We start from the raw sequence: 15,591 nt of genomic DNA on the forward strand, positions 1-15,591 counted from the left end.
TTAGTTACATTTTTTTATTTAGTGGAGGGGAGGGCCATGCGCCATTGAGCACTTGTGGCAGACGACTTGCTGGAGCTGACCCTCCACCCCCACCACGTCGGTCTAAGCGGGGCAAATGTCTTTACCTGCTGAGCATCCTGTCAGTCCCAAATACTCCTTCTATGAAATTTTACTTTTACATTTGTGTATTTGTGTGTGTGTGCCGTGCTGTGAGCGTGGAGGTCTGAGGACAGCCAGTGGGACTCGGTTCTCTCCTTCCACCATGTGAGTCCCAGTGACCAAGCTCAGATCATCAGGCCTGGCAGCAAGCACCACTTACCTGCTGAGCCACACTGCTGGCCCGCAAAAAAAAAAAAGGGGGGGGGGGTTGTAACAGGGTAAGAGAATGAAACTGTAGCCAAAAAGACTGCCCCAGAAGCGATTGCAGATGCATGAACAGAGGCCTGCCAGAGGACAAAAGCAGAAACAGGCATAGGAACACAGATTATAATGGAGACAGAAGACAATAGCAGGAACAGGTGCAGGAACACACAGCCTCTATGAAGCACATCCTAACTGAGGCTGCTCCAGGCACCCCCTGAGGGCTCTAGCACAGAGCCGGACTTACTGTTGACTTTGTTCACATTCCCTTGAATTTCAGCTTGTGTGAGCAGCTCCTCATAAACGTCCCTTTCTCTGTCAGAGTTTTCTGTCTGAGGATGAGAAAAACGGGTAGCGATTAGCCAGGTCTCTGAAGAGCCTGGAGAAGGATGTGTGCACTTCTCCCCAGCCAGGATGAAACCAAGAGCCTACGCCTGAGTTCACACCTTCTGTGCATGACAATAGTTACATGACTATACCTAAAAACACAAGACCCAGGTCTAGCTGATACTCCCAGCAAGGGGTTCCTCCAGAGCTGGGCCAGAAGGAAGTACTGGGGGACTGCCCTGCCTACTGAAGACAGTGGGCTGAGCCAGCATCCTTGCCTGAGAGCAGACAGCTTCTGCAGGCAATGGGCTTGGAGCCTCTTCCTGGTGACACAGGCAGAGGTATAGCTTTATCGCCTGCCTGCAAACCTATTCAGTATCTACTTGGGGGCTTCAAGTCCCTGCTCTATAATAAAGAGACATAAAATATATACACAGACCTTCAATTTGACATGTGAATACCTCTCAATGAACTAAGACATGTCAATCACTGGCTTGAAAGGCTAAATAAGCATGTATGAAGTCTTTTGTTCACTTATTGTTGTATGTCGATATGCTGCTGGAGGGGGTAGGCATAGCGTGTATGTGTGGCACTGGTTCTTTCCTTTCACCTTTAACATGGGTTCTGGTGATTGAACTTAGGGTCCTCAGGCTTCTGTGGCTTACTTGCTGAGCCATCTCAAGGAACCTTGTGGTTTTTTGTTTTGTTTTGTTTTTGTTTGTTTGTTTGTTTGTTTGTTTTGAGAAAGAGTCTCGCTATGAATCCCTGGCCAGCCCGGAACTCACTTTGTAGACCAGAGCTGGGCTCAAACTCACAGAGCTCCACCTGCTTCTGCCCGAGTGCTGGGATCAGTGGCATGCACCGTGGCTGTTTTGTTTTGAGGCAGGGTCTCTGTGGTTCAAGCTGGTCTACAACTACTAATAGAATTGTTCAACTAACTTCCACATACTTATAACAATAGTAAGTATACACTTCACCCCAGAAAACCTAATGGAGGAGGGCCATACTAATATTTGGAGATCATCTTTCAAAAGAAAACTATTCAAACTGATTTGAAATGGCCACTCGCAAGTGCGAAATGGGAGGGAAAGTGCAGTACCAGAAGACTTTGTACTAAGCAGCTACATTTACGGGAAATTCTAGGTAAGATAAGACGCAGTGATAAAGAAAACAGACTGGAAGCCAGCTGGGTGTGGTGGCGCACAACTTTAATCCCAGCACTGGGGGGGGGGGCAGAGACAGGCGGGTCTCTGAGTTTGAGGCCAGCCAGCTTGGCCTACAGTATGAGGACAGTCATGGCTACATAGAAAAACCCTGTCTCATAAAGAAAAAAAGAAAACCAGACTGGGAGCTGCCTGGAGTTGGGCAGGGAGGTGGAGACGGCACAGGGGCAGCAGGAACTCTTGGCAGGGACATGCACATGCACATCTATCAGAGCTCAACCGTGCACTCAACATGGGCAAACTGTACTAAACACAAACCACACCTCGATAAAGTGGGGTTTAAAATGCAGATTTCCAAACACAGGAAAATATAAGCCAACTAGAAAGACGCTGCATTTCACGGGGGAATATACGCTAACTAGGAAGACGCTGCATTTTTACCCTGTTTTTGGCGTTTGTCATCTTGTCCTGCTTGGCCTGGTAAAGAACATCCTGGTAAGTGGAAGCCAGGGGTTCTTCAAGATTGACAAGCATGGCATTGGGATTTTTCAAAGCTGTAAACGTGTCGGCTGGAACTCTCCGATCAATAGCTTCATTAATAGCAATGACAGCAGCATGTACTAAAAAAACAAACAAAATCAGAGCTCAGCACATTGAGATTATAGATGGTGATGGTGTACACTCCACAGACCAAACAATATTGCAACCAGCGTTACTGAGAAAGACTCGTGTCCCAGAGAGAACTAACAAGCAGGGCCGGAGGGCAGCCTGGCCTTCCACCTGCATCTCTTCCCCATGCACAGAGCAGCAGTTCCACCAAGAACCCACTGGAATTTTCACTCATAAAATAACCTGGCCAAGAGTATTTGCTATAAAAAGATGCTCACCCTTAATTATGTAGTAAAGACCAGAAGGAAAAGATCCCAAAAGGCACTAAAATGAGGACTCCCTATCTAATGTCTGATAATCTATATCCAAACAAGCACAGCATAGAGTAGAGCAGGGTCTAAAACTATTTACAAAGCAAAGCTTGCTAGCAAAGCTGCTCAAGGCCGAGACTCTGGACAGTGTTAGCCACAGTGAGCAAAGCCCGTTCCGTTTTGACCCAGAAAAGCTCCCGTACGTGCAGCTTCATCCACCGAGAGCTCATTGGCCAGGATGCCCCCGATCTTGCTGAAGGCAGGCATCTGGATCCCATACTTCTCCAGCTCGCTCTTCATGTTGTTGATTTCCTCTTCTGCAGAAAAGAATGAAGACCCAGTCAAGCAAGCTACACACCTTTTCATAACTCAGAGGGTCAGATGCTTCAACTCCAAGATGGGATAAAGTGGCCTCTGCCTCTTTATTAGGAAAATACTGGATGGAAGCACTTAGTATAACACCTGCTAGATGACGTCATCAATACCTATCAGCTTCAAACCTAACTGTGAGACAAGATCCAATGGACACAGCTTTTCGAGACAGGGTTTCTCTGTGTACCCTTGCTGTCCTGAAACTCGCTCTGCAGACCAAGCTGGCCTCGGATTCAGATGTCTGCCCACCTCTGAGCACTGAGGTTAAAGGCGTGTGTGCCACTGGCGATGCAGAACTTCCTACAGGCATCTGCGGTTGAGTGGGAGCTGTAAAGGGAACTCAACGCCGCGTCACAATCCGCGGTCTCAGTCTTCATGACCCAAATCACTAGCTGCTGCTCAATTTCCTTTCTAAGGCAGAAAGCCAAATGATAAAGAAAACAACTAACTTTGACCTTTTCCTGAGTCTAGTGAATGAGCTTCCTGGAAGGAAAAATATTATAGATAAGAGCTTTCCTGCCAAGTTTAAATCCCAAGGCTGACAAAAATAATCACCAACTGAAATTGCTTACTCTTAACCAGTGTTACCAGTGCCCATTTCCTTCCTAAGCCTCCATCGCTTTAAACACCAAGTGCTGGGATCAAATGCGCGTGCCACACCATGCTTGGCGACAAAGGGATATGTGAATAGGACTTTTTAAGAAATCACTCCTGCAAATCATTTTTTAAAAATTAGTATGAGGTTGCACATGACGGCGCATGCCTGTGCCACACCAGAGGCAAGAGAGGAACTGTCACAAGTCCGGGCCAGTAGTGTGCGTCAAAAAAGCACACTACTCTGCATTAGTGTGCTGCTGGTCTGTCTGCAGGAGCAGCACTGGTGCTAAGCGTGGTGGTGCATGCATGCATTTAACCCCAGCACTTGGGAAGCAGAGGCAGGCAGATCTCTGGGAGCTTGAAGCCAACTTGAGCTATGCAGCAAGTTCTGGATTAGCCACACACACAGAGTGAGACCCTATAAAGGGGAAAGGTGGCTCTAAAGATGTCTTAAGCTTAACTGCTTACTTAAAATTCAAAATATCATTTTTAAGAAGTTTCTAGCTAGTGGGGTTGTGAAAGGCACAGAGAAGAGGCGGGTCGAGTGGGAGGTCCCTGGGTGACAGAAGACGCTGCTCTCTAAAAGGACTAAGGTTGTTCTGACAGAGCCTTTACTTCTCACAGCCACCGGAGAAAACCTGGCCCCATCTACTTTTGGGGCTCCAGCCTTGTACTACAATCTCTCATCAGAGGCAAAACCAACAAGGTTGTCTGACTCTCGATTCCCAGTCTCCAGAACTCTTCTCTATACGGTATTTTGTTATACTTACAATACACAGGAAGTATGTGCCAAAAGAGCTTAAACGTTAAAATAACCGAGTTCTCGTTTCTGAGTCACTCCACCCTCCGCTCTCGCCCCTTGGTTTTCCCCAACAGGCACCGGCTGGCAGGGAGACTTCACTTTATAAAGCTTTTTTCCCAATAGGGAAGCATTTAATGGTAGCTCCACATCCTACCATTTTATGCTTTATGTTACCATTCTCAGATAATTGATACTCACAGACAAAAACACATAAAAGAAAACTAAATCCACATCATAAATCTCACATCATAAATCAAGGAGCAGAGTGTGCGATTCCTAGGCTCACATTCACCCTACCACACTAAAGGGCAGTCTGCTTCCATTGTCTTCCTCGAGGGAGTACTTTCTAAAGGCCTTCCCCTTTAAGACAGGTATTGTTGAACTTTCCAGGCAATTACCGTGAGTCATCCATGTAGCACTCCTTACCTGTGAAGTCAACCTTTCCATATAGGTCTTGAATCTGAGGAGCCAGGCCCAGTTTGAACAGGTACAAACTAGAAGACAGCAACGTGCAAGAGAGTGAGGCCTGGCAGTACAGCAGCTGCTGCTCTCAGGAGAGGGTGTGAGAACCCTCCCCCCACACCTCTGCCACCTCATCCCAACCCCACCCCCCACCCCCCCTCCCGCCACCTCATCCCACCCAGCCAACTCATCCCACCCCGGCCATCCCCCAGTGACAGCATCTCCCTCGGCGAGCTTTTTGTCTCAGGTGAGTGGTACAATGCGATAAAAGATTCCCCAGTTGTGGCACAGAGTTAATGCATCATTAGATGTCGGAGCCCCTGCTATTCTGTCACTGGGGAGGAGGCTTGTCACTTGTGTTCCTAAGTTTCAGGTAATAAGGCATTTTAAACAAGTCTCAGGAAAATGATTCAGACAGCAAATCTTTCTTCAATGGAATTTCTATTTCTGACACAGAAGCTTATTCCAGGTTAATTAAAAGTTTAAAATAAAGAACATGTTATTCATCTTCCCTCTTCAGAGAATGAGAAGACTTTAGACTCAGCCGGGCAGGGTGGCACTGGCCTCTAATCCCAGCACTCCGGAGGCAGAGACAGGCGGATCTCTGTGAGTTTGAGACCAGCCTGGTCTACAGAGTGAGTTCCAGGACAGCCAGGGTAATATAGACAAAAAAACCCTGCCCTGAAAAACAAAACAAAACCAAAGCAAAAAAGAGACTCTAGAGTCCAAGCTCCAGGAGAGAGAAGACAACAAAGCTCAAAACTCTTTCCGAGATAAGCGTCCGTAAGCCTGAGGTGCCAGGTTGACTACCAGGCTCAAAAAGATCAAAATCAACAAATTAGAAGTGATCAGGGGGGCATTTTACAGACACTGACAGCAGCAGCACATGGGGGAGGAGTCGGTGCTTTGGCCGGGCGGTGCTTTGGCCGGGCGGGTGGTGTGACACTTGCCCTCCAACAGGCCAACGGGAGTTCGATCCCCAGGACCCACGTGGGGGAAGAGCTGACTGACTCCTAGAACTTGCCTCTGACCCTGACATGTGTGCCACTGTGCACACACAGAATAAGATGTTTTTAAATTATTGAAAAAGGTGCAACAGGGTAATCCACAGTTCTGTACATAATCTATAAACCCTGGTATCATCCGAAAAGAACCACACTCCGTAGATAAATAATCTAGATAATCTTAATTAATTCTACCAGGTTTGCCAAAAAATTGAACTCATAATAACCTAAACTCAATTTTCACAACATGAACTATTTTTATTTTCCTTATTATAAGGTGAGGAAATATTTAACACCAAAGTCAGTGGAGTTCTGTTTCAATTTGCTTTTGGGGGTAGAGGGCAGGGTCCTCGCCGGCCTGGAACTCACTATGTAGCTAAGAATAACTTAGAACACCTGATCTTTCTAATTCCAAATATAAAATATTAGGGGAAAAGGAAAAACACACACAAACACAACAGAGAACGGAATGTTAGTTACAACCGAAGTGCAGTAACTATCTCTGGAATAATGCCAGGTAAAACCCTTGGTAAAGGGGAGGCGGGGAGAGCATCTCTCAGGGAGAGAGCACTTTCATAGCATAGGTAAGGGGTGGGTCAGACCCCTGGCACGACCTCAAAGTCAGGGGGTGCTTCTGGGAGACTGCTGGTACAAAGGAAGAGGGTGCTCCTCAATAGTGAGGGGGGATCCGCCCTGGGAGCTGCTGTTGAAGCAGCCCCTTCCTACACACTATCAAGTGTTGCCAACTTACGATTCAGGAAAAATACCAAATGGGAGGAAAGAAACTATAAATCCTGAGCCAGAACACTCTGCTCTGCATGGGCTTTCTAAGCATAGACTGATATGCAAGAGAAATGGAGAACAATAGTCCACTTCCTGCCTTTGTCCTGACTCCATCATTAGAAAGGCACAGTTAATTGTTCATTGGCATGTTAAAGAACCGAAGGCTTGGGACCCAGGCTACATCAGAGGATACAGAAGGAGCAGGGAGGGATTCTGCCAGCTTTGCCTCCCTGCCTGCCAAGTTCAGATGCCTATTGCAGGCATGGCTCTTATCAGGTTATCAACACACACAGACCTCAGCATGCTAAGCCAATCACAGTGCTGAGAATTAATCAGGGTTTGGCTCATACACACGCATTTAAATTTGTTCCGCTCTTAACACAGGAGATGCACAAGCTATTCACTCTTCTGCATGCTCACAAGGATGCTGGTGTTACCAAGAATACAACCTAAGTCTCATCAAAAACCCCAAGACGGGGCAGCTGGGTGGCAGAATGTGTGTTCACCATGTGTGAGGACCTAGGGCAGCTGGAGAGAACAGGCCTTTTATAGATTCATGCCATAAGTACACTTTCATTCATAAAATCAACACTGATAAGCACATACTAGAGGCTATATAGCAAGAGGAACCCAAACAAACAAATCTTCATGTCCACTTCCTCCCTAACCTTCTCCTTCAGTCCTACAGCCACAGTAAATCTGATCAAGTATTATACTACCATTCCCAGCTACCGGTGGTAAATCCTCATCTTCCCTCCCCTTCAGACACAGGACTGTTTCCTGCTATTCAGTACCCTGATTTGAAAAAGTGGGAACCTGAAATGAGAGGCCATTTTCCATGGAATACTTTATTTCCTATCGTATTTGTGAGGGTAGAATGAACAGCTTACCAATGGCAAGAGCCTAGATGACCGAGCAAAGGACATCACGCCCTGATTAAGATGCAGAGTTCAGAGAGACATTAGGTCAATAGTGAAAGATTATACCATGTTTTTGCAACAATAATATATTATGGGGATAAACAAATTCCTTCTCTCTGCTCCCTAGAGAAACACAGGTGTTTCTGTAAGAATAATAGCCTTCTGTCCCACTCGAAAACCCTGAAGCTGATGGAAAACCTCTTTCACTCTTAGACCTCGACAAAAAGATACACACTTGACTGAGAAGTGATCCCAAAACGACCTATTTTACCAAGAAGTCAGGGTTACCTGAGAGCATGGATACAGTAGATACATCTCGGCATGTTCTTCCGATCATAGATATCTGTGGTTTCTGGGTAAAAAATCTAGGGAGAAATAAAAGAAGGAGACTGAGTGAATTGGTTGGAAGAATCTGGAAAAGAACAAAGACCTTTATTACTAAGACAGACAAGACCTCAGCAAGAGATCTTCAGGAAAATAGCAAGAATATTTGTGTTTGTAAGAGACCGAGGAAGGAGTCTAAAGCTTTCTGAAATGCAGACTATATTCTAGAAAGTACTAGAAAACAAGGTAGCTACGTAGGGTGGAGTCATGAATGCAATCGTGTTCAAAGACAGACATGGTGAGCAGGACACAGAGAGGTACCCTAGCTTTGGAGCAAAGGTGAGAGCGCTTTAGAGATGCTACAGGAGACAGGACCCAGGCTGTGCTGACGAATGAGAAGAGGGAAGCTGGAGAAGCAGGCTGGAAAGATGTGATGGCAGACGGATAAAAGAGGCATCCCGGATAAACGAGGAAAGATTGGGGAAGGATAGGAGGGAGAGTCCAGGGTATCGCTACGTTTCTGAGGCCTGGACACAGTGAACTGAAGGGCAGCCTGGACGACTTAGTGAGACTCTCAAAATAGAAACTAATGAAGCTGAGGATATAGCAAAAGGGTAGAGCATTTGCCTAGCATGCATGAAGGCCTGGGGTCAGTCTCTGGTGCCACCACACACACACACACACACACACACACAAAAAAAAAAAAACCTTAGCAACAGCAAACATAAACACACTTTCAATACCATTGACAGGAGGTTATACTGCCACGGACTACGGATGCCAGCGCTGTATCAAAGGCAGGAAGTCACAGGTGCAGCATTTTATACTAGCGTGCACTTTACATCGTGGAAAATGGGAACAGAAGGTACAGGCGCACAGAAAGGCCAGGTAACCATAGCAACCTGGTGCAATGCATTTCCTGATATTTGTGGGAGCAACATCTCTCAAACATACCCTGACAAAGAGGGGCGCTTCAGCCCTCTGCTCTGCAGAAACGAGGGCTAAAGCTGGTCTCTTGCAAAGACTCAGATCTGGAAGTGAGTCAGCTCAACGGATCCATGTGCGCCGAAGAGCTTAGCGCCGTGATTACCACGTGACTGAGTCACTATACAGTCTACATCAACGACGAGCTTAGAGCTGTGATTACCACATGACTGAGTCACTATGACACCCTACAGCTACTTCTGCTCTTATTCTTTCTTCAATTACAGAAACCTGGGCTCCACGGGAATTATGAAGAAAATAAAACCTATCCCCTAATCCCTTACCAACATTTCATTTCAAAGCACACCTACTTTATTTTTGCACAAAAACAGTAACCTCCCCTTTGCTGGGAACAGGCTTTTATAACCTTAAACCGCTGTCCTTCCCCTTACTTAATATCAAAGACGATTTTTCAATTTGTATGCAAACGCACATTTTACCTGCATGTTTATCTGTGCACCGGGTGCAGGCCTGGCAGCTGTGGAGGCCAGGAGGGGGCAGCGGAGCTCCCAGAACTGGCACTTCAGATGGTGTGGGTGCTGGGAACCAAACCCACGTTCTGGAAGAGCAGTCGGTGCTCATAACTGCTGAGCCACCTCTCTGGCCTCTCAAAGCCCATTTTTAGTGGCCCTAGTAATTGTAGCTTTGACATGAACATTGCATCACTGAAGGAACATGTAGTCTGCTCCAGTTTTCTCCCTGTCCTAGCACGGATGAAAACTCTTTCTATATACATCTTCTTCTGTCTTTTTACATTATTGGGGGGAGGGGCATAAATTCCTAGAAGTATGTCAAAAACAGGAAGGAAAGAACAAAGGGAGGGAGGAAGGGAAGGGAGAAAAGGAAGGAGGAAAAGAGGGAGGACGGCAGGCAGGCAGCCATGTCTTATTGATCTTGGTGCTATATGCCTTTAATCTAACACTTTAGATGCAGAAGGCAGGCAGAGTTTGAGGCCAGCCTGGTCTACATAGTGAGTCCAAGCCAACCAGGACTACATAGTAAGATCCTATCTTAAATTTTTTTTTTTAAAAGAGAAAAATACCAAAACCATGACTGTAAAGGGGAGGAACAGTACATCCTGCACGGCTAACTACCGAGTAGGCAAAAGATGATGACCTGCTAAGAGCATCCTAAAGTAAACTCCTGGACAGAGCACTCGGGTGCTCACTTCCACACTAGAACCACAGCCACCACACACACCTTGTTATATCCCCTCAACAATGAAAACTGTGCATTCACATTCCCTGCAGATGTGAATGCTCAGAGGCTGGCAGGTGACATCTCTACAACACTGCAAACGGGCTGGAGAGATGGCTCAGAGGTTAAGAGCACTGGCTGTTCTTCCAGAGGTCCTGAGTTCAATTCCCAGCAACCACATGACGGCCCACAGCCATCTCTAATGAAACATGGTGCCTTCTTATGGCATGTGCATATATAATAAATAAAAATAATAATAAAAAAACCTCTGCTGTACGCTTTAAAATGACGACTCCGTCTACAGCAAGCATTGGCACAGAGCCACACTGACGTGCACTGGGCGGTAGGTATACAGGCACGGCCTGGAAGACGATGCCTGATAGCCCAGCACTCAGAAGGCGTGGGCAGGAGGATCCTGAGGGCCAAGCTGGGCTACATTAAGCTCTTATCCAAAGAACCAAACTAGGCTCGCAGCTCAGCTGGTAGACTGCTGGCCTAGCATGTGCGACACTCAGCAAAAGTATAAAACCAAAGCACACAGAACAATGCAAACCTACAACTGATGCAGTCAAAATAAATACTGCTAGGGGAAATTTCCCATTTGTATGTAAGAAGGACATACAAGAAAAGAACAAATATAAAAGAAAAAAAATACAATTCTTTTCCTAAGTCAAACTGAAAGGAACCTTTATTACTAAGGAGAAGAAAAAACTTAGCCAGCATGTTGTTATGTCCCAATAATCCCAGAACTCTGGAAGCTGAGGCAGCCTGGGCTACAGCTTGCGCCTGAGTCACTACCTCACAAACAATGAAGAAAGGTGCAAAGGAGGGAGAGTGGAGGAAGGATGGAGGGAAGGAAGAACAGAAGGAAGGAGGGACAGATGATTGGTTGGTGTGGAGAACAATCTTACAGGCTGAATGTAAATGCATTAATACCATGATGATATGAACACCAGGGACATTACCTTGGGCAATCCAATCTCATCCATGGCGTTCAGCCACTGGATCACATTGTCCGTATGTCTGAAGTGTAGGCCGGTGGCCTGGAAGAAACACAAGAATATCAGGTGCTGTGGCAAACACCACACAAACTCTTCTTGTGAATCCCTGTGAGACTCCACAATGTCCCCTCCTGAGGCACTACACTCACACACCATCATCCGAAAGCACACTCTCCTGCCTCTCACTTATAAACTGCCCGGAGAACCTCACGCACCCAAGACTCAGTTCTCGGACTTGGCCGCTACTGGTGGCAGTAACAAGTCATTGGCCCTGCAGCCTGAGGTCCATCCAATACAGCTACTATGCGTATCAGCTGTGCGGCCGTATGATCAGACAGTGTGCACACAACCACTCGGGTCAGTGCGGTGTCTAAACAGTCAGTCTCCAAAATGACAGCTAGTATACAGGATATCGATGAAAGTTTCCAGAATATACTTAGAAATAATCCCCTGCAAATGCACACCTGCTTATTTTTTAAACAGTGCTGGGCATCAGATGCAGGGCCTCACAGATGCGTTGTGAGGCCAGACAACTCCTACAACTAGCCCCAACTCCTACGTCTGTTAGTTTGGGCCAAGATCCCTTTACAAAGGAAGAAAGGGATATACATTTTTTTTTGTTTTGTTTTCTGAGACAGAGTTTCTCTGTGTAGCCCTAGCTGTCCTGGAACGCTTTTTGTGACCAGGCTGGCCTCAGACTCAGAGCTCTGCCTGCCTCTGCCTCCAGAGTGCTGGGATCAAAGGCACGCACCACCACGCCTGGCCACAAAGGGATATGTGAATAGGGTTTAAGAAATCGCTCCTGCAAATCAATTTTTAAAAACTAATATAAGGTTGCATGTGATGGCGCACACCTGTGCCACTCAGGAGCAGGAGCAGAACTGTCACAGGTTCCAGGCCAGCCAGGATTACAAAGTAAGGCCCTGCATCAAACAAAACAAAACCAAACAAGCAAACCCCTACTGTGCATTCATGTGCTGCTGGTCTGTCCGCGTGAACCGCGCCAGTGCTGGGCATGCTGGCACGTGTGTACAGTTAACCCTCTCACTTGGGAAGGAGAGGCAGGCAGATCTCTGTGAGCTTGAGGCCGGCTTGAGCTACACAGGGACACAAGCCAGGGACACAAAGAGACCCTACAAAGGGGAGAGGTGGCTCTAAAGATGTCTTTAGCTTAACTGTTTACTTAAAATTCAAAATATTAAAATCTTTGTTTTTGAGACATTTCTAGGTAGGTATGGTGATGTTTACCTTTAATTCCACACTTAGGAAACATAGGTAGGTTGGATCTATGAATTCAAGGCTAGCCTGGTTTACATGGTGACTTCCAGGCCAAACAGACATCAAGACCCTGTCTAACACATCAAAACTGTGCTTTAAGAAGAAGAAGAAGGTGAAGCTGTTTCTATTTAGGATCTCATGGTTTATATCTAGAATATCCTCCACTATCCCGAGTTACGGGGTTGGTCCCCAGCTAACAGTGCAAAGAGGTGGCTATAATGTGAGGTGACTGAGTTCACAGCTCATTGGCTGAATGGGGTGGGGGGGGGTCATTGGTGATACAACTCTAAGTCTGTCTCCTCCTCTTTCCCCTTTTCTTCTACCTCTGCCCCTTCTCCTTTTCATCTCCAGTCTCCTACTCCCTGACTTCTCAGCCAGCGTGAGGTGAATCTCCTCGTGAGCTTTGCTCCACTCTCTACTATGATGGTTACCACAGCCAAGAAAGACTGGAGCAAAATGACCCCAGACTGTGCCCTATAGGCCGGAGTAAAATCTTTCCTCCTTGGACTGTCTCGTTTCAGATAATTCATATAGATAGTGGCTTTGGCTGAGAATCTATACCCTCTTGCCTTGAATTTCAGCATAAAACATAGAAACCATTTTCACAGTCTGTGGTTTAGTTTATACGGCTTTGGGCCCAGCCCTGAAAGTAAACCCCTTACACTCACTTTGGCTATTGGACAGGAATTCGGGGGCAAGCTTCTGTGAGGGGCTCTGGAGATGGGATCTGGTCCTCCCAGAATTCCCACTGCCCTTCCCATGGCCTCAGCCACAGGAATCGGTCCATTCATTTACCTGTGCTTTCGGGAAGTAAGTATCGTTCCCATTTGATCTCGAACTCCAGTACTGAAGCAAGAATTTTCCCAAAGTCGCTATAGTTAACACGTCAGTGCCTAGGTCTAGTGAGACTAACGGTGGTAATTCCCCTGCTTACTTCCTCTACTTTCTAAGAATTAAAAAAAAAAAAAAAATCCAGGGTTGAGAAATTCTAGAAAAACAGCCCTGTCAGAAGCATGCTACAGAAATGCACAGCTAACGACATGACCAGCTGTACTCACCTCTGCACTACCCCCTGTCACCCGGGCTTGTCCAGAACAGACACAGAACAAGTGTGCTAACCCCTCTCAAGCACACAAAATAATCTAAGCACCAAGCAAGGCACCCACCTTGTATCTGGTCTGCTCTCGATCATAGATTTTTTTCAGGGACACCACTTTGGGAGAGAAGAAGTTCCCCAGTTTGGCAAGGTAGACTCCATTCCTAAGCCCTTCCTCCAGCTCCGTCGTGGGTGGCAGGTCCTCCCCTAGGCATGCTTCCATCCACCTGCACAAGAAATAACTTGTGGTCAGAAGCTTCTTATGGATTTTCATTCTATTCTCCTAAACCAAATGCAACAACACTATTTAACACATTCCACACAGCCACATTTCCCAGCTCAGACCCGTTAACTGAATCTTAAATGCCGAGGTCAAATGCCACCTTCACCACCAGGGTGAGGCTGCTCCAGGAACCTCCAACTCGACCTCTTAGGTCCTCGTTACCCCATTTGCATTGAAGCCACTGTCCTAGTCACTGTCACTTTTCAGGACGGTGACTTGCTAGGCACACTAAGGTTGCACTGTACTAAGGCTACTTTCGGAACACTCAGTCTGCTAAAATCCCAAAAGGAGGAAATGCCGAAGGAAAAGGTGAATAACAAGCTTCCCCCCCCCTTTCCCTTTTTTATTGGTTTGTTTTTGTTTTATTTTTTTCAAAGACAAGGTTTCTCTGTGTGGCTTTGGTTGTCCTGGAACTCACCAGAACGCCTAGATCCACCTGCCTCTGCTTCCAGAGCGCTGGGATTAAAGGCGAAGGAAAGCATGCTCACCACTGCCAGGCTGGAATAATGAGTCTGTAAGTGTGACCGTACCCATAGAACTTTTTACATAAAGAGCCAAAGAGAGACGGGGGTGTAGCTGAGAGGCACAACACTTACAATGCAGGCTCTAAGTCCTAAGTTCAATGCCCAGTATCTCCTCAACACTAAAATGATAGGGGCTGGAGAGATGGCTCGGCAGGAGGACCTGGGTTCCAATCCCAACACTTACATGGCAGCTCACAACCATCTGTAACTCCAGTCCCAGGGGATCACAAACCCTATCTGAACTCCATGGACACCAGGCAAATACATGGCACACATACATACATGTAGACAAACGTATACATAAAATAAGCCTCATACACCCACACACACATTAAATATATGTAAAGTTTTCCTACTCTTCTTAAAAACAGGAAAGATAACCATTCTCCTTTCCCCCCTCAGATACTACAGATCAGCCACTCCGTTTCATTTCCAAGTCTACTCTCTTTTAGTAAACCTCACACTGACGGACACACAGCAGGCAATAAGTGATGGCTGCATGGATGGACCAGAGAACCTTCTGCTTGTCTACTGAACACAGTGACAACAAGCTTTGCTTCTGACTTTCAAGTATTAGAATTAAAAAAAAAAAAAAAGGCAAGTTTCCCCAAAGAGTTGTCATGGAAACTAAATTGGCGATCAATCTGTCAGCCACAAAATTCAAACTATACCTTTGCTGAACCCTAAAGATCAGGACAAGAGTGTGGGAAAGAACGGCAGCTGCCAGGGTGGAGAGAGCTGTAAGCAAAGAACACATGGCACATTATCTTCTTTCTGATATTTTACTCTAGGAAGGATGTGGATGGCCAGGCATGGTGGCGCATGCCTTTGATCCCGGCACTTGGGAGGTAGAGACAAGTGGATCTCTGTGAATTCAGAGTCAGCCTGGTCAACACGCTGAGTTCCAGGACGGTCTAGGCTATGCAGAGAGGCCCTGTACTAAAAACCAGCAGGGAAGGAAGGAAATGAGCGACTCTGACAAGCAGCTGCTGGCAACCCCAGCCCTGGGCGACCTCCTAACGTGGGTTCTCATGAACAGGGACAACCTCACAACAGTTGAAACCAGAAACAGCACCAGAGACAAAAAAGCATTTATTCTTTGCTCCGTATGATGTCGGGCCATTGGGCAAACTGTGGATAAAAGCACGGTGGGCTCGTCTGTCCGAGACAGAGACGGTTCCCACAGGCGGTGGA

General features: G+C 46.6%; 1 protein-coding gene across 1 annotated transcript in view; it reads right to left on the reverse strand.

The window, feature by feature from the left end:
- Window positions 1-15,591, reverse strand: part of Iqgap1 (IQ motif containing GTPase activating protein 1) — a 92,076-nt gene that overhangs the window by 46,188 nt on the left and 30,297 nt on the right. The window contains exons 3-9 of the mRNA XM_038313921.1: window positions 13,661-13,817; window positions 11,181-11,258; window positions 7,999-8,075; window positions 4,968-5,035; window positions 2,974-3,087; window positions 2,292-2,470; window positions 608-692 (exon numbers count right to left, since the gene is read on the reverse strand). Of these exons, the coding sequence (XP_038169849.1) occupies window positions 608-692; window positions 2,292-2,470; window positions 2,974-3,087; window positions 4,968-5,035; window positions 7,999-8,075; window positions 11,181-11,258; window positions 13,661-13,817 (758 nt within the window). The remainder of the gene's footprint in view (window positions 1-607; window positions 693-2,291; window positions 2,471-2,973; window positions 3,088-4,967; window positions 5,036-7,998; window positions 8,076-11,180; window positions 11,259-13,660; window positions 13,818-15,591) is intronic.

Source organism: Arvicola amphibius, chromosome 12, assembly GCF_903992535.2.
Source record: "Arvicola amphibius chromosome 12, mArvAmp1.2, whole genome shotgun sequence".
Lineage (NCBI taxonomy): Eukaryota > Metazoa > Chordata > Mammalia > Rodentia > Cricetidae > Arvicola > Arvicola amphibius.